Source organism: Taeniopygia guttata, chromosome 1A (assembly GCF_048771995.1).
Source record: "Taeniopygia guttata chromosome 1A, bTaeGut7.mat, whole genome shotgun sequence".
Classification (NCBI taxonomy): domain Eukaryota; kingdom Metazoa; phylum Chordata; class Aves; order Passeriformes; family Estrildidae; genus Taeniopygia; species Taeniopygia guttata.
In genome coordinates, this window is record NC_133025.1 from 43,732,791 (window position 1) to 43,756,241 (window position 23,451).

Below are 23,451 nucleotides of genomic sequence, written 5' to 3' on the forward strand. Positions count from 1 at the left end.
CAACACAGAGAAGGCACAGCAAAGGCCCCCACACATAGCTGCATGCCATCAGGGCTCCTCAGCACTAAGTGCTTTGATCTGTGGGATCAAATATGGCCAGTTGTGTAGCATGATCCTCCACAATATTAAAGAGTTTCTTGTTTCTGAACTGGAGACATGGATTTGATGTTAGATGAATAAGAAAGTAGATGGATGGTCGCAACCAGAGGGTAGTGTTCAGTAGCTCAGAATCCCAAGGGACATCAGTGACATGTGGGTTCCACATCAAGGACAGTATTATTATTTTCATTAATGACAGAGATGAAGAGGTCAAGAGCACCCTCAGCAGATTTGCTGATGACACCAAGCTGAGCGGTGCCTTTGACACACCTGAAGGATGGGATGCCATCCAGAGGGACCTGGACAAGCTCGAGAAATGGGTCCATGAAATCTCATGAGGTTCAATAAGACTAAGTGCAAGGTGATGCACCTGGGGTAGCCTCTGGTATCTATCCAGGCTGGGGAATGAGCAGATGGAGAGCAGCCCTGCTGAGAAGGACTTGGTCCTTCTCCTGCACCACGCTGCAGGTGGATGAGAGGCTGGACCTGACCCAGCAATGGCGCTCACAGCCCAGAAAGCCAAACGCCATCCAAAGCAGCGTGGGCAGCAGAGGAGAGAGGGGATTCTGCCCATCTGCTCTGCTCCTGAGACCCCACCTGCAGTGCTGCATCCAGCTCTGGGGTCCCAGCACAGGAAGGACATGGAGCTGTTGGGGCTCTTCCATGAGGAAAGACTAAGAGAACTGAGATTGTTCAGCCTGGAGAAGAGAAGGTGACCCAACTGCAGCCTCCCAGTACCTTGAGGGAGCCTACAAGAAAGATGGAGAAACTTCTTATTAGAGAGCATGTAGTGACAGGCCAAGGGGGAATGGCTTCAAACTGAAAGAGAGCAGGCTTAGATTAGATATTAAGAAACTCTTTACTCTAAGGGTAGAGAGAAAACAGGTTGTCCAGAGAAGCTATGAATGCCCCATTCCTGGAAGCATTCAATGCAATGTTGACTGGGGCTCTGAGCAACCTGGTTTAGTGGAAGACGTTCCAGACCATAAAGGTGGCTGGAACTAGATGATCTTTAAAGCCTCTTTCAACCCCAACCATCATCTGATTCTGTGATTCTATGATACAGTCTCTGATTATGGAGCTTAGGTAGAGAAAGATCCAAGCAGCTCAGTTAGTTGAATTCAGAAGAACACAGAAATTCAGTGTCAGAGGCAGTTCTCAGGTTTTTTATCTGGTAGCAATCCTTGGATGCTGAGAAAAAACTACAGAACTCAAGAACTTTAGAACCCAAGCCTCATCTTGTAGTCTCTTGGTGTTAGGGTGGCCTTGGAACTGCCACTGCAGAGTGGGCAAAGGCCTCCATTTAATCTGATCTTCTGGCTAAGCAATTTCTGGTGCAGGCATGTGTTTCTTGATTGGGTCAGGCTCTTCCTCACTCAGTTTTGCCAGAGAAAGAAAGGGGTCATGCGAAATAGAACTCAGCCTTGACCCAAGATTCAGAAAATACTAAGTGCTAATGTCTAAAGAAGACCATCATTTTCACTGGGATACTTCTCTCATTTTAAGCAAGAGGAAATAAACATGCCAGGGGTGCTTAACTTCCTGTTGCAAGGAAACAAGAAGCAAGGGCATGTCAGTTTTATTTGTCACACGAGTCACATCCTCAAGACAGAAGAGCATTTAAACTCATCCATAGATGGAGCTATAGAGTATGATTCAGGCAACGTGTATGGAGTATCTAGACACATTTCTAATGAGGAAAGGAAAAGCAGCAGAGGCTATGCTCCCATATGGAAGGACACTGGATTAGACAAACTCAAATTTGAAAAGGAATCATACAGGACTGGTTGGAAAAGAGAATTACATACCCAAGTGCTAGCCATAACAAAAAATAAAGACAAGGACAAAAGCTAAGTGGCATCTAGAATGCCTTCATCACTGAACATTGAGTATGAAAGAGGGAGGGGTAGTGTGAAAAAGCTCTGAGACCAGAAAAAGCAGGAGTATGCTGTCTTTGAATGCCTGCAGTATACACTTCTCTGTTAGTTTTTCATACTATAAAATAGCTGATGCCTAACATGTTATTGTTACAATACAGTATTCTGTTGCACATGGAAAACAGTCACTCTTTGTTGCTTCTCTTTTGATCAGCTGCATCAATATTAACATCAGAATATTTTTAAATGTGAACGTCCTCTATTTCCCTGCACTTGGGAGTATGATATCCAGTGTTTAATTCAGCAGGAAACAAATCACTCTTCAAAACAACAGCCAAAACTAAGCTGGGTCTTGTCTGCATGGAAACTGGCCTTTTCAGCATGTTTGACTATGTATTTTCCACTTGATATGTGAAAAAGAACTAGCAGCAAAACACTGAAAACAAAACTCAGAGAGGAAAGTTAATTTATTTGTCTAAAACATCAAACTAAGTTGAGATACCTTAGTTCAATCAAAGCTTCTTCAGTTTCCTCATAAGCCTGAACTTCATAAACAAATATTCCAAGTCCGTCTACCTACAAAAATAGGATGGACAATTCTTGACCTTCTTCAGATAACAAGTTAATTTACAAGTCCTTGAAGACAGATAAAGAACAGGAAGTGATCCTATATTCTAATGCACTCCACCATGTTTCCCAAGTGTACTGGAAAGGAGGAATATGAGCCTTCTTTGGAAAAGTGCGTTGGAAGGCTTATGACCATCTCTTGGAGACAGGGTATGCATTTACATCACCATGATTGCCATGGTACAGAATCCTGGACTGCTACTTTTACACACCATGACCTATGATCTGAGAGTTGTAGTCTGCTGTCTCCATTCGCAGAATGTATGGGATGATGCTGTCAATCTGAACATTGCCAATTAGTCCTGCGAAGAACAGCTCTTCAGTGATGGCAGCACTCATCAGCCTAAGAGCAGGCAATCGGAGAAGAAGTCTAGATAGTCTGGAAAATAAATTGAGGAAAAGTGTTACTTAGCAGATCACAGATTTTCGTGTCGTTCTTCATATTATTAGCAAAAGGAGATAAAAAAATTACAAGGGACACTACTGGCCAAAGTTTGCTATATCTAGTTCATTAAAGGCTTAAATATTCAAATCAGTATAGCATTAAATTTATGTTTAGTCATGTCTTGAACTATACAGAAAATGTACCAATGCCTGTCAACTACATGTACTATGTATGTTTGGATTTAAGACTAAATGAGGAAATATTCCAAACAGATGCAATTAAAATTGAATGTTACTAATATTTATTTGACATTTAATTTTAGAAATTAATAATGAGATGACAAATACTACACATAGTATGTATGACCACATGCATAATATTTGAAGTGTTCTAAAGGTAATTCCTTAAGTTTAAGGAAGTAAGAAGAAAATGTATATGTCTATTACATTAAATCAGTGACTCTTGATATGAGAATCAACCAAGTAAGCATCTAAGTTTACAGACCTGTAAGTATCATCTGGATACGCCTTTGTTACATAGTCTTGGAACTCCATGTAAGCTTTTTCTTGAAATTTCTCAATCTGCACCACATTTTCTAGACCTGGATGATCTGAAAAAAAAACCCTCTTCTTTGTTATACCCGTTCTACAGAAAATAAACTAACATCCATACAAACTATCCAGTTGCCAGCATACTGAAATAATTATGTGGTAGCTGCAGCAACTTCAGTTTCAGTTGTGGACACTACTTTACTTCCTTATATTTATCTTTCTTTACATTTATATTTTACTTAACTTTCCATAAATAAAATCAGACATTTGAAAGAGTTCAAATAAATTCAGTGCTTGCAATATTTATGCTAATCTTGATGATACAAGTCTGTTCTCTGTGTAGCAGTAAAACAGGTTTGTTTCAACACACTGACACTTCCCGGAACACTGGATGCACAAATAATATTTAGATGAAAAATGAAATATAAAATTAAGATCAGTGGAAGAAGCATAATAAAAAGCTGTGAACTGCCTAAGACATGTAGAAAACAGTACTGAATCACAGAGTATGCTGAGTTAGAAGGGACCCATCACTATCATCAAGTCCAACTCCTGGGCCTGCATAGGACACCCTAAGAATCACCAGTGTGCCTGACAGCATTGTCCAAATGCTTTTTGAATTCAGATAGGTTGGTATGTAGCCGATTGTTCTTTCTTGCCTATTTGGTACAAAAATTTCAAATGTGCTTTTCATAATTTTTAGCAGTGATTTGAACTTACTTGAAATGTAAGTGCTACTAAAATGAAAGGACATCAACCTAACTGCCAAGTCACTCTTGGAAATTATTATCCAGTAATTCTGAACTCTTTACATGGTCTGTAATTTTATTATCCATCTATCTGAATGCAAAAATTTTACTGTCATACCAGCATGACAAATCATGTAGATGAAGAGTTAAGAGTTGATGTGCAAAATGCATTCCTTCATGCTGCTGCTTTTACAGCCATGTCAGGAGCACAGCAAGAAGTCAACTTCTGGAAACAGTAGTTTGAAGACCACTGCTTGTACACTTGCAGCCGTTTAGAAAGATGTCAAGTCTTTTTGGCACACCCTTTACACTAATCTCTTTGCCCAAGGCTGTCTTGTGGCAATCAAACAGCAGGCTTGGCACAGCTGAATCACCAGAGTCTACTAAAGCAGAGGCTCTTACCTTAGGGCTCTGCTGCATGCACAGCCCAGCCCCATCCAGCAGCACAGCAGTAAAATCCCTGCAATTGTCATTTCTAGCCTGTGAGGCATTGCCAGGACATCCCTTCTGTTCAAGGTACCAAACATGACTTTCATATGTATGAAGATTTTGTTATATGGCTCAAGGATCAAGAGTCCTGACATCACATTGCCATTAAAGCAACTACTCATTAGTAATGTGAATTTGAAAACATCAGCTAACGAAAATTTCTCTCAATCATGGGACTGGACTGGAGTCTTTTCCCAAGGTATTTTTCCTTCTACCTTTTGTGTTGTCAAATATAATTGGAAGGAGACAAACTTCAGACTAAACAAAAAGACAAAAAGGTAAATGCTACTTTGCAAGTGCAAGGTTCCTCAAGAAGTATTTTTTGGTGTCTAACAGGATTGATTTTTCCACACAGGCCAAAGGATTCTATCATAAATCCAAGGAGACATCATTCTAAAAAAAATGGACTTGAGGTATTTTCCCATAATTTTGTTTCTTTCTTGAAGTAACCTGTGCCAGTTCTTTGTATAGGAAGGACATGAAAAGGATTATTTTGGGGTAAGAACACTTAGAGAAAGTCTCTTCTGTAATAATGGTGTATTTGCAACTGTTCAATCCTCACAGAAAAGGAAAACTGGAAAGATTTTCAAGCATGCTTAATATTGTGTTTAAATTTAGTGGGTTTAATAGTGAGTCCTGGTTATCAGGAAACTGCAACTGTTTCAGTGATACAGTAAATTGTAGAAGCAAACACATAACACCATGCAAGACTCTCCTGGTCATAAGGACTGACAGCAGGATTATATTTTATAGTAAAACACCCAGGATCTGATTTTCCTTAGTGATCCACAATAGAAAAATTATCACAATAGGAATTCCTCTGGAAATTTATCATCTTTCCTGAAGGGTTCTGACTCTACTTATACCACATTTTATTTGCATTAATGTCTTTCATCTCAGAAGTATTCCATTACTGATATATATATATATATATATAATTACATATATAGGTAGCAATGGAAGATATGCAAGGTTTTGTTTGTGCACTTGGATGAATACCATGAAAAATTCTTGGAGACAGAGGAAGTACTTGAGATTTACACATTTTTCTTTCACCAAAAGACTTGGTTTGGCTTTGTATTAAATCCCAATTCTGAATGATGTATCTAAGGCCTGCAGGATACTGATACAATACGTGAATGCTTTTTGTGAAAAGTTAATTCTACAACTTTCAAATAAAGAAAATTAATTTTGTAACTTTCCACATCCAGGCATGGAAAGATACATGGGTTCCACAATGTAATTACTCAGTAAGCTTCTACCATAACCAGAGGACTCTTTCCTCCTTATTGTGAACTAATCACCCAGAAGGGAAATAAAGTTGTATTACCTTCACTGTCTAATGTATGTCTAGTAATGCTACTGAGAGTACATTACGCAAATAATGTTTAGAAGACAGAAATAATAACATAAGTGAACGTTTGTGGTGTTCATTCATTAGAAATGCTATATGCATTGTCTGTGTGGGGGAGAAGTGATGTTTCTGTAATTCTGAATGTGAGAACAGATGCCCAGATAGTCTTTCATATTAAAATCCCAACTTCAGTCCATCTCATCTGGATGTGCAAGAGCAACACTTCAGAAAATTAAACTGCAGGCCTTCAGAAAATGCACCCCACAAAGAAGGCACAAAATTAAAAGCAAAAAATAAATAAATGAAAAGAAAAGAAAAAAAAACCCAAATCCCAAACGCAAACTAACAAAAATCATGAGTGGCACAACCAAAAATAAAAATCTACAAATAAAAATAATCAAAGTCTCCCCCTGTAAAAAAAGTCCCCAAAGCAACATTCAGTTGTTTACATTAGAAGATTAACTCTCCTCTTCCTCCAGTCCTTACAAACCTTCCAAGATTCTTCAGCAAACGAGGTATATAACGAAACAGGTATGCAGCAACAAATAGCACAAATTAAAATGTTACACTTGGAATAATTACATACCAGGACTGAAGAGGACGATTGCTTTCAAATATGCATATTCATATCCATCTAGACACAGTTTAACCATGCTGTTACAAAACTCTTGCAATTTGAAGACATGCTCCATTACTAGTCTTCCTCTGTCTGTTGGCAGCTTATCTAAATCAAGACACACATAAAAAAATTACCAAGTTAATACACATGCAAAAATGTGGTCACACTGGAATTTTAAAAATAATTATTTTATTATACTCAAACAATGGGAAATCTATGCCATCCATAAATTCCTAATAGGTCTGAATAATCTTGAAACCAGCAATTACAGAGTATTAACACTCATTTTTCCCACCTTTTCAGATTTGGCTCTTCCTGCTAATGCTTCCAGTTATCAGGCATGGACTAGAGCTTGAAATGCTCGAGGAAGGGACTACTTATAAGTAAAGCACATACTGCTACTGCTGACCTGTGCTCTGTATCTAAGGATCAAGTGCCACACGGAAGGACAGTGTACAGCTTTGTGGATTATTTTAGTAAGAGACCATACCACTGCTGGGAAAGGTGTACTATACACCTTCCCCGATTTACACTCAGGGGAATGTGGTTGGTACAGAGCTGTTCCCCTTGAGCTAGCAATAGCAAAGCAGCCTGAAAACTTTGTTCCCTCCATAATCCAGTCTCTAGACTCCACAAACTTAGTATCTCTTGGAGATACTGCAGCTGGCAGACTGCACAACCGGTTCTTGCAGTCAACCTGAATTCCCAATTTAAATGGTAGAAATATGTATTTGTAATAATGATAAAAACATGACTAATTACAACAATAGCCTTTCTGGTAAACATACTTTAAATATTACACGGACCAAAATCTCCAAATTCCATTTTTATCTGCTAGAGATAATCACAGATTTGTTAGCATCTTTAGCTGATCCAGTACATCTTGCGATTTGATCAGTTTGTTTTAAGCTACTGTTACTTATAGAAGGATGTTGTAGATGTTTTTAAATCACAAAAACCCCTTGGAAGTAATTCTTTAATTACCTTATCATAAAAGAAGATGAAAAATCTATAGTTTGGTAGGCTGTTTTTTTCCAGTTTACCAATCAGCATTTGCATAGCATCAACAACAGTGAATTTTCATACCCCTAACAGCAAATTCAAAAATTTAGTTACATCTGAAAATGGTTAGATTTTTCTACGTGCATCTACCTTATGAATAATGTGTTACATCTATGAACAGATGAAGATTATACTATTATTGACTGGATAGCTTTTAGTGGTGATAACCTTGTGAGTATCCACAAGTACACAAAGCTTAGCAAAGACTCCCCTCCAGCTCACAACAGAATTAAAAGATGCCAACTGATATGTCTTTCATTTGAATGAAAAATATGCCTAAAATGCAGGACATAGGATTAGCAAGGAGTGAAGTACTTAGTGGAGATCTGTTGAAGACTTCCATGTAGACTAAAACTAATACATGGAAGTCAACAAGCCAAGTTATGTAAAGGAACTGTATCACCAAAGCATTCAGCTGCTTTGTGTCACAGCTATGAAGAGCAAGGACAGGTGGATCATTCTTTACATTCCTTCATACAGAGGAATCACATTCACAGTACTCTTTTGTTCTTAACATTGATGTTGCCCAACATATTCCTAATCTGGGTTGATTATATTAACATAAAGCAGAACTCTATTAGACAATACAACACACATTTTTTTTTTTTTAATTTGGAGTTAAATATTATCATAACTGACTTTTGCAAAATTGCTAAAAAATTCTATCTTGGGGACCACAGTTGCTAGTATTTTGTTTCAATATTAACATGAAATTCTTTAAACAGTAAATTTACAATAACAACTGAAGGATAAATAAAGAGTTTCCCTGCACTTCAAAACTTTAAAAATATCAAGTAATTCCCCAAGTTTGGCATGTGCACAGTATACACCTTACCTTGTTGTAAACTGCCTTGAAGGTGATTAACAAAAGCAGCTAAGATCGTTGCCACATTCATAATTTGTGAGCACTGTGCTAGACCAAGCGTAAAAAGTTCATTCCAGCAGGCTTTTACTAATGATATGCTGTTATCCTGTCTATTAAAAAGCAAAATAATTTAATAAAACCAGCCATTTGCATTCACACATTTTTTTTAATATTTGAGAAATACTTCATAAAACATTGATCTAATTCAATCATTACAACCAGCACCAAAATGAAGTTCTGTAACATTTTTCTTTGCATGCTAGAATTAAAACACCTATTTTAAAGTGACTTTTGTAAAGCAATACATTTTTGTTTAAATGACCTAAAAGGAAATAGATTTCTATTACAAAAGCAAGATGAAGTTACAGTAAATGACAACTATCCCAGTGTACTCCATCGTGTACACAAGGATTTGGGACAATATTTATATGCATGGACAGAAAAAGATTGCACTGTTCCTGTATTGTGGACATAGAACAGACTTGGGGGTCTTTTTTTTTTCACTTGAAAACTGACAGGTTGGTATAATTTTTAAATTAAAGATACAGGTGAAATGGAACATGTGTGATCAAGCTTCTGAGCTTCCTAACTGCTACTTTCTGCATCCCTTTCAAGTTTAGAATAAGGTTTGAAATACAGACTTCAAACTATAAATACCAGTGATTAGGATTTATTTGCTGTAGCTTAAAATAAAATATATCAATTCATATTCAGCCACTTTTGCATTAGTAACTTAACTTTCAGTTATGCCAAGTTTCTAACTCACAGAGCTTAACAAGAGCTCAGTACCCCAGAAAGCAAATCCCACCAAAGAGGAGTCTAATTCAGGTACGATGTTTCACAGTTTTAGCCAGTGAATATAAATAATGGAAATTTAAAAGAAGTACAAGATTTATCAAAGAAGAAAAGCATATTAAAGCTAGGATTTCAACTACAAAAATACAGTGGAGTGGGTTTTTGAAGAATGCAGATATAATCTTCAAGCACAGTTCTGATGATTTAGTGCAATACTAAGATGCCAAATGACTGGTGAACACAGACTTGTCCTTAACCAGATTACAAAGAGCTTACAGATAACAAAAAGCAGTATTTTTCATTATGACCAAGTTCTTGTTATGGTAGACATGATAGTGTACATGCAGCTTCTCCACGTATTTGTCACATCTTTGTTCACCTCCTTTAACATAATCAAAGGGACTGTGCTGAGCACCATTGAAAACAGGGTGTACTGGCTACTCCTCTCATGCATGTGTGTAGATAAGCATATCATCTACAGCATCTTTATGGCTGATCAAAGTTACACTAGAACCAGCCCTTAAGTTTGCTTAAGCAGCCTCACAAAACGAAGAGGCTGTAACCAGTTTGGCAAAGGTTTCAGTAGGAAACTCTCTTGTGAACAAAGATGCCCATGCAGGAAGATGAACTAATTAGTATCTGGCATCATTAACTACAACATTAGGTAAAAGGCAGCTATTCTGCTGTGACTAAAGGAGAATATGGCCTGAGGAGGAAACAACATAGGTACAATTCTCCATCTTCCTTACAAAACCATTACTCATCATGCTCCATGAATTTCTTTTCAGTTTGAAAGTGAAATGAGTCACCCTTCTGAAAGTTAAAATTATAGGATATAATGTACTCCAACTATAAAGGCTGCATTAATTTCAAATAAATCTTCACTTGAAAATAGTTTGCATTTTAGGTGCTTCAAAGAAAAATTCAATTTATGTTATTTACATACCATTGCCCATGATCTTGACTGGGTCAATAAATGCTATTACAGGTGAATATTAGCACTATTATGGCAGCTTACTCCTCCACATTTTTTAAGCAGAAAAATATATTGTGAAGTAACATAAAAAAAAAAAAAACGAGCACGTGCAGATTTTTCTTGCTAAATCTTTTTGGAGAGAGAGAGGTCTTCTGTACTACATTTTGTTTTTAAGAAGCAATTCCCATTTTTTGTTAGAATACCAATTTATACTAATTTGCAGTTGTCTCTCTGTAACAAAATCCTTTTTTAAACTTAGAATGACATAATATAATATCTTCATTTGCTACGCATTTTGTAATTCTGCAGGTCAACAATTTCTACCAGAATAAAACATCATATTTACCTATTTTTTTACCCCTATTATTCTATAACTTTGTACAATATTCCTTTCTCCTTCTCCAACAGACAGGCTTAATTACACACAATACAATATCTTTCCTTAAAAAGTGTAGAATAATTTGGCTGAAGCATCTGAGTAAACACAAACAGTAATCATAGATCATCCTGCTTTTGACAGCTTTCCTGGAAAAGAGGAGAATCTCTCATTTTAAAAAAGGAATTATCTTTGCTGGCACAGACACAGGCTATTTTGGTATTGAATTAAACAGAAACACTGAGATGAGAACAAATTATCATGATTTATTCACCATTTGTGTCAGAGCTGATACAGTATCTTTATTTGTTTGATGTATCTTCATAAAATTACTTCTGAATATAGGATAAATCAGTTTTTCCCATGCAGTTTGGACATTTTTTTTCATTATGATCAGCAGTGGACTACAAAATTGAACCTCGTGATACACTGAATTCTGATGGGAGAAGCAGGATGTTATACAAACTATAAAAAGAACAGTTAGAACTACCTTTTGGTTACAGGAGCCAATTATTTTTTGGCAAATCTTCTGAAATTAGACAACTTCATTCTGAATATCTGCTAAATCTAGCAAACCTTTTTCTTCATGTAGGTTATTAAAGACAAGATTATTACTTGTAATTCACCTTATAAGGATAAAAATTCTGGCGATTCAGACAGAAGCTTCTTTTTGGTGATTGCCTGATAAGCATCAGGATATAGCATAGAGCTGTAGCTATTAAAAAAATGATAGAATATTTTAAGCAGCAGCAGTATGCAGGCATTAGATTGTTTTAAATTACTCATTTTTCTTACAAAACCCAAGCAAAGTCCTGAATCTGGACTCAAACTGGGAGTAATTTTAATTCAGAAAATTTACCTTACAATTAAGATTTATAACAGTTTTAATTAGCAGTTTTATATTTTTACAAGTCCCTGAAGAAAACAGTAAAAACCAAAAATTCAAAAGCACATAGCCACAACGTAAGTGAATAAACTGAACACTTACCCCAAAGCTTGGAAAGATGGAATGGAACGTGCCCAGTGCATGGACAAGAAAAGCAGCCTGGAGGCAGACTCACAGATATAGTGAACATTAAGATAATCAGGCATAGGAGAAGGCATGGTGAGCTGCAAAACAAAAGTAGGAAGAAAAAAGAAGGAAGTGTAGACAGTTATTTTATTTTCTTCATAATACATTTAGGAAGAAATCAGTCCTTGGAGTTTCTTTAAAGTGAAAAAATAAAACTGTTCTTTAAATAAAAAGGTATATTGCCAACACAAAACTGAATGACTCCCTTTTGCACTATTAGCCACACCACTACATGCTGTATGTCAAATAACTACACAGCAACAAAAAAGACAAAAATTTTGATTCGTTCATAGAGATTCATGTCTGGGACAACTGAATATGTAAAATCTCAAAACTCAAAAAACTCCCAAAACTGTCTTCTGAGACATTCTCAAAGAATACGAGAGAGAATCATTGTAACTGGAATGAACTTGCTTAGAGGAGCTACAACTTCTGGAGCTAGAGAGAGAGAGAGAGAGAGTGTGTGTGACAGAATTCTATTTCACAAAACACATTTTTTACTTTTAATTAATATTTTACAAAGAAATACAAGAGAAATCTTTTGATGTTTGAGTAGAATACCTAATACACAGCTGCTACCAAGTCCAAAAAATATAACCGACATATATCAGAAAGGATGTTCCCAATGTTAGTAAGTAAAATTAGTGATGTTACCTGCCTATGTGAAGGAAGAAATTCCACCCAAAATAACTTAGAACATGTAATTCTGTCTTCAGAAATTAATATTTTTTAATATAATGTTCTGGCTAATGCAATAAAAAAAGCTGACATTTGCATTAGAGATGTTCATTTGAATGTCAAAACAGATGCTGGTAAGAGGGGTAAAGTTGAACCAAATGCCTGTTACTAAGTTTTCGGATGACCAAGCTGTTTGATTTGTCCATGAAAATAAGGTGATTAAAAAAAAAAAAAAAAGATAGAAGGAATTCCTACAAGTTTGTAAAATGAGAAATAAATCCAGAAAATATATGGTTAACTAACACAGCAACTGTATTTAAGTCAATTACTAGCAAACTAAAATAGGGCATCTACACAAACAAGCAGCTGACAAATACACTTAAAGGTCTCAAAGTCCAGTAGCAGATTGGATCAGACCCACCCATTAAGAAGTGAGAATATGGATGATGACTCTGCTTCATGTGATGAAATTCTGACTCTGCTTCGTGCAAATACCTCGTCTATGTAAATCCTTTTGTATGGCTTACCCAGTATTTTTAAGATAAGAAACTATAACATAACCAGTGCAGCTAAACCACTGCAGAGTGCAGGACTTTCTCCCAGACAGAGAATTAAACAGTGAACAGAAGCAGTTCATTAACTGGAAATTAATGCCAATACTTGAACAAATACTCCTCTAAGAAATTCAAAATAAAGCTTAGTCAGATCATTATTGTAGATCACTATGTCAAAATAGTTATTAACAGTCAACAGTAAGAAAGTATTCAGTACCCTGAATGCTACATGAGCATCACTGAGTAGTGGCCCCTCTATTTCAACAATGTTCATGCTTGTTTCTCCACCAAGGAGCTGTGCACTGGTGTCAATACTTTCAGAGTTCTGGCATGCTGGGCTCTCTCCTGGATTTAATGCTTTTGCAAGAGTATCAAATGCCCTGTAAGATCACAAACAAACAAAAAGAAAATTTTACTTTAGAGACTGTTTCAATTTAAGAGGAACCTGCACATGTCTGAAACCTGTATGTAGAAGTCTGTTTCAAAGAGTGAGATTTAGAAAATAAAAGTCAGTAGCATGCTTTTCCTGACATTCCCTCAAACTCTGGAACAAAAATTAGCAGCAGATCCTGTTTATATTAGTTGCCAACAAATTCACAGTTTTGACATATTGGTTGTGCTGCTGAATCACAGTTTGCTTTTCGAGATCTCTTTAGTGATGTTCACTGAGAGTGCTGGCATGAGTGCTTTGAGGACATGATCACCAGACTGCTGTTACAGTCACTTAATGCATATATAAATTTTACAGGCTTTTACTGCTATGAAGCACAGAGTAAGATTATTTTTTTGTTAAGTAATGAGTTGTAACTACAAGAAGATTTTTCAACTTAATTTGAAAAGACTGCTTGTATGTAAGAGAAAGCACTCCCATGCTTTCAATACAGCCCTTAGTACCCTCTGCTGTGCAGCAGTGGCTCTTGGCTTTCACAAGCACAAATGCTAGAAGGCAGATGTCAGGACAAGCACAGATGTATTACTCAATATCTGGCTGCTTGATAACACATGTTGTTTTTCTGTTCATAAATGCACCCAAGAACTACAACTGACACACCTTCAATCAAATATACACAGACTTGATCACTGCCAACAGACAGATGACATATCCAGGAACAGCAACATTTCTATACAGTGTTGTATGGAAAACTTAACACTCTGAGACCTGAAGACTTTACAAAAGCTGATTATCAGCTTGTATGTAGAGCTCATTCTCAATTTATAGACATGTTTATTACCACAGAGTCTAAAAATCACTGATTTAACGCCAAAATCTGGGACAGAACTTGGCCACCTTGTCTATCCCCACACTCTGTAGCTACATGAATTCACTAGCATGTCTAAAAATTTAAAAAAAACCCAAAAAACAAATACACCAACGAGCTGTTTGACATAACTACAGTCAGTCAAATGAAATATCATAGAGAAAGAGCTGTTGACACTGCCTCAAGGCTTGGGATGGTAAATGAACTACTTTTTGGTCCTCACTAGCCTGTGTACCTTCATGAATACACACGAAGGTGACTGGGGCATACATGAGTGAACTATACAGACATACCTGGACCATCTTCTGTCTCTGGTATATGCAAAGCTGGCACAAAGGGAAGGCATTCATGGCTCAGCTCAAGAAACTATACTATAGACTCCTGCTAGAAGATCTGTTTCAGGTCTTCCACAATTCACTCTTAGGTAGAACAGGCAAACACAGCAGCTCAGTTACAGCTGCTTTTCAAGAAACAACAGGATCTCTGCAGCATTTTTCATGTGGCAGGGACAGAAATTTAAGAAAATAACAAGGCTTCCTCTTTCCCCAAAAGGTAAAGGTCATATGCATCTGTCACTATCCTGTATTTATTATAGTACAGGCTGAAAAGTGCTAGAAAAATAGTGTGGGCATATACACTTGTTTAACCATGTCTGCCCATGACACTTTCCCCCAAGTCACTCTTCAATATTGCTTTGAAAGAAATCTTCTCCCTTCTATCTCATAAACTACCAGTAGTAAGCCAGAAGTCAGCAGCAGCTTTGCTTCCTCATGGCTCAGTAATACGAGTCCTTTCCTATACTAAGCCCCAACATGAGCAATGTCTGTAAAGTAAAACGTCTGTAAAGTAAAAGAGAATCTAGAACAAAGCTTGCCTGGGAGCTATGAAAATCTAGCCCACAAAGTGAGAAAACAAGGCATAATCAACATTAAAATACAGGGCATTGATATCCTTTGCTACAGATAATTTTGCTTTTCTTTTTGTCAGGCTCAGTCATCAACATATATATAAGACTGCAAATAAACTGTAAAGAAAGAATATCATGAAGCATTAGAGGACAAGGCATGTAAAATTACAATATAAAAGCAATGGGGTGCTTGCAGCAAAAGCTATACTCTATGCCAGCAGGTACTGCTAGCAATGTATATAATAAAATACATGAAAAGCATGGATGGATGAAATGTTCTTTCTGAAGTCCCTTAAACTCTTCTTCCTCAATAAAGCTCTGTGTCTGTTAGATCATGCTGGCATAGGGCCTGACAGGGAACTCAGTAATTTAGAGAAAATTTTTAGTTTCTCTTGGAGTAACAACTTCCCTTTCACAGCAATATTTAACTTGAACCTCCCCACTGTACAGCTATTAGGTAACCTACTTCACAAGTATGTCAAGTCAGCTACTTCAAACACTCTGGCTGAGAGAACTAGATATCTGTGTCTGTCAGCACATGTAACAATACTACTTACACAGCATATTCTAACATTCTTTACCTAGGGGGGACATAGCAAAGGCCCAAATCAGCATCTATAAAAAGTCAGACTGACTTTCTATGCAGTAAAAAGAAAGGAACAGAAAAAATGTAATCTGCTTGCAATTACACAAAGCAGTAGAGACCACAGGGGAGATCAGATATTTCAGCTACTATACCCCCACCTTTTCCCCCTTTTACTCCACAAACACTTTCAGAACAGAATGTAAAATGTAGGTGGTGTGTAAAAGAAAGTTGCTGGGACGGCAGGCAGAAGCTTGCATGATATGACAATCAAGGAAGAGCACAACTGTGATTGATGGAATAACTGTGAATGTTCTGTATATACATCTTACACATATGCTCACCAACAGTGGCTCATTGCAAAATACAAGTTTGTAAGATACTCAGTGAATTCATTAATATTGGAAGTGAGAATTCTGTAATTTCTCTTATGTAGAAGGAAAATGCTTTTCAAGCTTCTAAGGTGATTAATAGTTACATAACTATCACACAGATGAGATCTCTTAAGAGCAAGTTTTCCAGGATGATGCAAAGTACTAAGACTATAGTCCAAGACCTAACATACCATAGTGTGGCCAATCAAGAAGTAAGAAAATCAGCTGTAGCATTTATACTGAAATTAATTTCAAGTACAAACAACTAAAATGATTTATTTCTCTAATGGAACTTTCTTCTGATTTCACTTGGAAGAATCTTACAATACTTGCCTTCTACACGAGCTTACGCTAATGTTGCTATTACTTTTAAAGCAGATAAATTTCCTACATTGTGATGATTTAATGAATTGCTGGTCTGAATTGACAGAGACCTTCTCTTGAAAAGGATAGTATTTTTAAGTGTAACATGCCTTACCTTGTAACATCACTACTAGCTTGTTCTTCTTGCTTGAGTTCAGGTAATGATGCATCTCCATTGCTCAAATTTTCGATCATGGATAGTTCTGTACTGCTTTGTGACGTGTCTTTGCATTTACTGAGATTTGCTAATGAAGTCACCACATTTGCCAGTGTACTTAAATCTCCTTGACATGCTTCTACCTAAGGGAAAAAACCCCAGCTTTTAATTCTCAGTTAATCGGCAGCAGTTAACCTGCAGGAGAAAAGCCTAGCTTTCACACAAATGAAGAATAGAGCATATACAAAAATATACCTGTAAGAAAACTGTTTTCAGTACATGGGTAACCACAATACAGCAATCAGACACTGCACTGCATCTAAAATATGGAATATTTTGACATTTACTTATAGAATAGCTATCTATTTCTATCAGTAGAAAGAATACTACTGATGGTAAGCAAGTGCAGAAAGAAGATTTCACATCTCTATGCATTAGTCCATCACCAGGAATATAAAACTGCTCAAGATTATATTTTTAGCATCTTCCTTCACTGTGTCAATGAGTCAGTAGTAAGAGAGTAGGAGAACGTCTGTGAAGAAGGAATGCATGAAAAGTCACCTTTATAAACAAGCAGAAACATAATTATGCTGTAGCCTTTTTGATGTTTATGTCTTTGTTTAACTGCAAAGGAAAAAAGTGATTCAGTGCTGGCTAGGAACTTAGAGAGGCAGTAAGATGTGGCCCACTCTGTTCCAGGAAGAAAAAAAAAAAAAAAGGAGGTACGCTATTACAGACAAGTATGCAGCTGCTCGTAGCACCAGTCAGAGCAAGCAAAGCAAAATGCATGAAAACTGTATGAGGGTGTTGTTGGTCACTCCTCACACAGGGCAACAATTACATTTGTTGTCACTCACCCCTGAAACAGGGCAACAATCTGACGGTCGTCACATGGCTATGACTGACACCAGCATCAGTCCTCTGTTATCTAAAAACTCCCCAATTGACGGAGGACTCAAAAGACTGGCGCCGAAGACAGCAGCAAGCATCAGCAGTTTATTAAAGCCTTCAAACCTTCTCTCTGTTACAACCCCACAAGCAATACAGACCCCTTCCTTTCACAGCAAAACCTGTTACCACCACCTCTCTCCTCCTAACTCCACCTTTCTCTTCCTAACTCTTCATACCATTTCTCTCGGATGTGTAACACCTGCCCGCCCTCTTACTCTTCTGTGATTGGTCAATACACATCAGTATTCCAAGACTCTTCTCCTTCAACACTGGTCACCTGTCTTACACAGCTGCAACTTAGCAGGGGCAAGATTGTCTGCAGCACTATCTCTATTCTCTTACAATCCATTCTCCCACATGAGGTAATTTGATATCAGCTAGAAAAACAAAAATGCTTCCTATTGTGCATATGTGAAGAAGCTACCATATGGCTTTAGTGGATCAGTAAGTGCAACAAAATGGAAACAAAGGAAAACCAGCTCATCAATATAATTGTCGATGAGATAGGTCTTACCAGCTTTGCCAAAAATATAGTGATTCAGGAAAAAAAAATCCTGAATCCAGTATTTACATGTGGCACTGTGATAGTGCCATGAGAAGTCTTGTGAAAACCTCACTTGATTTGTACAAAAGAGCAAGCCAAGTGTAAGGATTATCCCAAAACAAAAATTAAAATAATAATGCCCTTAAGACTCTCTAAAAACATAAAGGAAGGGGATTTACTTTGTCATGTTTTTAGCATTTTTACTGTGTGAGGCTAAGAGGATTCTTGTAAAGAGAAGGCATTTGAAACACTGGTGAATGTGGTAAAGGAGTGTTTTAAAAATTAATTTAGCCAAATAGAACACCCTTCTCTTCTTACATATAAAATTACGGCAATTAGCTCTACTTACCATATCAGTCATATCATCACATACCTTATCTGGAGTCATCAGCACAGTAGGCTCACTTTTTATTGCAGATGGATGAATGTTAACAAACATTCCTGATTCCAACAAACCTGTTGATCTGACAGAAAACAGCACAAGTTTTAATTTTGATGGATTTTACAACTGAATTTTCCTTTTTCAGAAGACAGAGATAGCCACTTCTGAATACAATTGACATACCTTGCTGTTTCATTGTCTGTTACAAAAGTTGGGGTTGCAGCCAATGGACTACGAAGATCTTTCCGAATGTAGATCTTTTCTGTAGAAGCTGCACAGTTCGAAGATTTTTCTCTTGATACTTCAATAGGTTTCCTCTCACACTGTACAGCTACAGAAATAATACCCAACTATTAAATAACCCCAAATTATAGGATAAGAAATAATACTTTTTTCTTTCTTTAATATTTGATTTAATAATAATTTTGAAACTATTATATATATAAAAGACATCCAATAACCAACAAGCTAACAAGTTGAATAAAACCAGCACACCGACTTGATGAGTTCTAAGTGAAATGATGTAGTAGTCAAAGTCTGAGATGGAACACATACAACATTTCAAAGTTAAAATTAACGGAGACATCCCCTCATTTTTAATTTGAATCAAAGTGGAAGCTTAAAGTTCCTCATTCTCTCAGTTTCACTGTCTCACATTCTCACTTCCGTTGTAAAGGACTCATGGTACATTTTTCCATGGACTGTGGATCTGTTGAACCCATGTAACTTCATTCACTTAAAGAAGTGTCTCAAATTAGGACTTCTCACAATACAGAGGGAAAGCTACATTCACAAAATTGAGTTCAGACCATTTAAGACCAATCAGGGCAACACCCTGACCCACAGTCACCGACTTCAGAGAAGAAGTGGATTTTTAATTTGAATGACTCAGTGAAACAGGATGGAATGAACTGGGGCTTTAGCCTACAGATGTATCACCTTGGTTTGAATATTAAAATGAAACTTACAGTATTACCCTCTATGGGGAAGATGTGGAAATGTGAAAAATGTGTAACTTCAGATAAAAAATTAAAAACTTTTCAAGATAGCAGTAGACTGTGATGCTATTCAGATTTTTACACTGGTAAGTATCTTAAACCCCAAATGTTGTAATTTTAAGTATTGACAATGCTATTGAAGTCAGCCTGCAACCCACAAATAGTGCTTTAAAGGGTGGGAGATGGAGGCAAGTATTTCATCTTCCTTTGTCAATGCTGTGCTCACTAGCAGTCTCACTTTGTGAAGGCTTCTTCAAGGGACAAATAACTTCCACTGAGGGAGCTACAGTCCAAGACTCTGATAAGTTTTCTTCCCTTTCCCCACCCCACTGAGGAATGAGACTTCTTATCAACAAACAATCTTCTCCCCCACTCAGTACTCCCCTGTGACCCAGAGATTATTTTCCTGCCTTCTGATCCCTAGGCCCAGTGATTTTGTTTGCTTAAAAACTCTTCTGTGGAGGGGCCTTTTCTTACTTACTGCCAACTGAACCAGAGGCTAAAGATCCACTTTCACTGCCCCAGCTTTTTCCCCCTTTCTGAATTAATTTCCTCTGTCTAACTGATTTCTGCTGACAGAAGCAGGGCTGTAAGGAGGAAAATATCCACAGAAGTTCAAGAGGGTCAGTAAAATAAGGATGATAGAGAGCAGAGAACAAGACCAATACTGTATGTACTACAACAGCGTCACAGTATTAGGTCTGAAGAATTTATATTTTGTGTGATTTTCTGTGTCTTTAGTATTCAGATATTGCTGTGATATATCTCTACCACTATATCTAATGTATGGAAAGCTAAAAAGGAACTTGGAATCTGCAGGAATGGGTAAGAACTGAACTTTAGATCACTATGGATCTCAGCCTTGTGAAAAACTGTCTCCGCAGAGCTTTGCCAAAAGTGAACAGCAATTGCCAGTAATCTCAGCTGTGGAAAAACTGAAAGGAAGGTAGGAGTTCAAAAAGTTCAGTAACTTAATCTACACATAAAAAAGTTGAACTGCACAAAAAAATGCAGACGTGTTTGATATTTGCCATGTAGGAGTAACAATTCATTCGCTTTTATGACATGAGAGGGAGCTTATTAAGCTTTTAAAGCAAACACCTGAAAACATTTAATATTTCTGATACACCAAACTGTCTTTAAAGGAAAAAGAGACAACGATCTAAAAATATGTAAGCAAGATAATGATTTGTATCTATACAAAGCATATCTTTTGTAGCACAAAGCAACTGCCAGGTGAAGTAGTTTGTTCTTACTCAGACTTACAATCTTGTTTCATCCCAAAGGCGATGCATCTCTGCAGCCTACAATACTGGCAGCGATTCCGGTGGTGTTTGTTAATGACGCAGTCTTTCGTTCCTCGACAGGAATAAACTAAATTCTTCCGTATGCTCCTTTTAAAGAATCCTTTGCATCCCTCACAGGTTACTGCTCCATAATGACGCCCTAGTTACAAAGTAACAAAAACCACTGCATTAATTTTACAGTATCATATTAACTTTTTAGACTTTACGTTTATTAAAGACAAAGTATTAGCTATTTTACCCAAAAAGAAACACTTGTTTTTCCAGTTGCAGATCTTAAAATATATTTGGGTTATAAAACAACATAAAAAAGCAAGTGAACCTTTTTTCTAGTTCAAAGCACTTAAACAGGATTTTACAAACAGGCAAGTTGCTTATTAAATTATTTCCTTATCTGTTGACAGCAGTGTTAAGAAAAGGCTAAGAAAACAGGTCAGTAAGAATATAGCAAGAAAAATTTTAATTTATAGATTTCTCTAGTAATTTTCCCATGATTTCTCATAACAATTTCAGCTGTTGAAATTGTATGCATTAAATCTAACGCAACCATGGAAAGTGTAAACATGGCATTTGACAGCATGAGGCAGTAACTTCAATGCTTTATTTTCACCTTTTGTTTTCTTAACAGCTTAATAGTGTGTCCATAGTTCTGGCAGTAAAACATCAATGGAAGAATAATCTAGAATAAGTACAACTTTTTTTTTGAAGACCAGTTCAGCAAGTTTCCTGTATAATATAAAAATTTCTAAGATAGACTACAAAAAGTAAGTTGACAATTATTTTTAGAAGTAAAATATTTTGATTGTGCATAAAATTATAAACATAAATAAAAAGGATTGAGGAAGGTATGCTTGGCAGTTCCAACAATTTTAGTTTATGAATCCTTGAAATACCTATGGCACATTACAAAACAAGTCACAAATATGACCTGATTTAGGAAAAAACACTTTAAGGTTCTTTGCTGAAGTTTCTAGAAATTCTGACATGTTTTCTAGATTCCTTTGTCACAACCTTTTTACCACTACTAAAATATGAAATTTCAAAAGCATCATATGCATTAAAAGAATATTGTCTGAAATATTTTAGTGGCAGCTGGATTATGAATATTCATTATGCAGAGTACCAGGGCCGCTTCTTCACCTACTCTTTGACGTAGCTTCTACCTTCTAGCAAGTCTGCTCCCTGCTGAAGGGAGACCTCATAGTGGTCTGCAGGTTCCTCACAAGGGGAAATGGACGAGCAGGCACTGACCTACTCCTTCAGGTGCCAGGACTCAAAGGAATGGCATGGAGCTGGTCAGAGAGATTTTAGGTTATATGTTTGTATGTTATATTCACCCAGAGGGTGGCTGGGCACTGCACAGACTCCCCAGGGCAGTGGTCACAGCACCAGCCTGACAGAGCTCAAGAAGTGTTTGGACAAGGCTCTCAAGCACAGGGTGTGACTCTTGGGGTGTCCTGTGCAGGGCCAAGAGTTGGACTTCAGTGACCCTTGAGGGTCCCTTCCAATTCAGGATATTCTACGATTCTGTATAAAACAACAATAAATTCTATCCATGGATACTAAAGTACCATTTAGTGAAATTCTCCACTGCATGTATAGAAATTTATACATTTATATGAATGTAAACTGTTACACAGCTTTGGAAGACTTTTAAATTGCTTTTATAAAATTGCACCACTTAAATAAAAGAAAGAAAAAAACCAAATACCTGATGCTTTGTCTCCACACACAACACACAGGTCAAACACTTTATTTAGGCCCTGCTCACTGGGGGAGTTGTCCGTTAAAATCTGAAAAAAACATGGGAAAGAACTTAATTTTTGCTTTTCTTACCATCTAGAAATAGTAAAATATATCTTATGCTTGTGTTTTTTGTCTAAGATAGGTAACTAAATCTACAAAGCATCATGTTTTCTTGATTATATCTAATGGTCTTCAGAGACACAAAGTCACTACCTGCCATGCCACTATGCTCCCTTTCAGGAGGGAACAAGAGTTTTGTTTGTAATGCTTTTGAGAAGAATTCAAGATTTCATTTCTCTAAATACTACTTCTGCAAAATGGACTGACATTTTGAAAAACTTCGAGCATCTGCATACTCTTATCATTTGTTCAATTTTACATTTATATACTAATAGCTCATCAATAGTGCAAAAGAGATGGAATCATTAAACAGATGGAATAAAAAAATTCCTTGCAAAAGCTACTAGACCTACATAGAGGTTTATTAACTTCTTTTTTAATAATACACATAAATATGGACCAGAAGTAAATGTAACTCTGGACACAACCTTTAACTTCTAACTGGTATACAGCTTGGCTTTCAGTAACAGTTTGACATTATTAAAATATTCTTGTCTTGTCTCATTCATTTGTCTCTGGTAAAGCTTTGTTAAGAACATAATTTTAGAATCCCAGTTCTACAGGGCAGGCACCAGAACATTTCACTTAATCTTTGCAAACTATCCAACCACAACATAAATAAAGCACAGCAAAAA

General features: G+C 36.8%; 1 protein-coding gene across 5 annotated transcripts in view; it reads right to left on the bottom strand.

Moving 5' to 3' along the window:
• Window positions 1-2,425: 2,425 nt before the first annotated feature.
• The window catches only part of NR2C1 (nuclear receptor subfamily 2 group C member 1), a 47,145-nt gene continuing 26,119 nt past the window's right edge, over window positions 2,426-23,451 (bottom strand). For all 5 annotated transcript variants that reach the window (XM_030261506.4, XM_030261520.4, XM_030261490.4 and 2 more), the window contains 11 exons: window positions 22,662-22,743; window positions 20,913-21,092; window positions 18,832-18,979; window positions 18,640-18,730; window positions 16,730-16,914; window positions 13,346-13,508; window positions 11,813-11,934; window positions 8,648-8,787; window positions 6,718-6,855; window positions 3,493-3,598; window positions 2,426-2,982 (listed from right to left, as the gene is read on the bottom strand). In XM_030261506.4, the coding sequence (XP_030117366.4) occupies window positions 2,808-2,982; window positions 3,493-3,598; window positions 6,718-6,855; window positions 8,648-8,787; window positions 11,813-11,934; window positions 13,346-13,508; window positions 16,730-16,914; window positions 18,640-18,730; window positions 18,832-18,979; window positions 20,913-21,092; window positions 22,662-22,743 (1,530 nt within the window). In that variant the 3' untranslated portion in view covers window positions 2,426-2,807. The remainder of the gene's footprint in view (window positions 2,983-3,492; window positions 3,599-6,717; window positions 6,856-8,647; window positions 8,788-11,812; window positions 11,935-13,345; window positions 13,509-16,729; window positions 16,915-18,639; window positions 18,731-18,831; window positions 18,980-20,912; window positions 21,093-22,661; window positions 22,744-23,451) is intronic.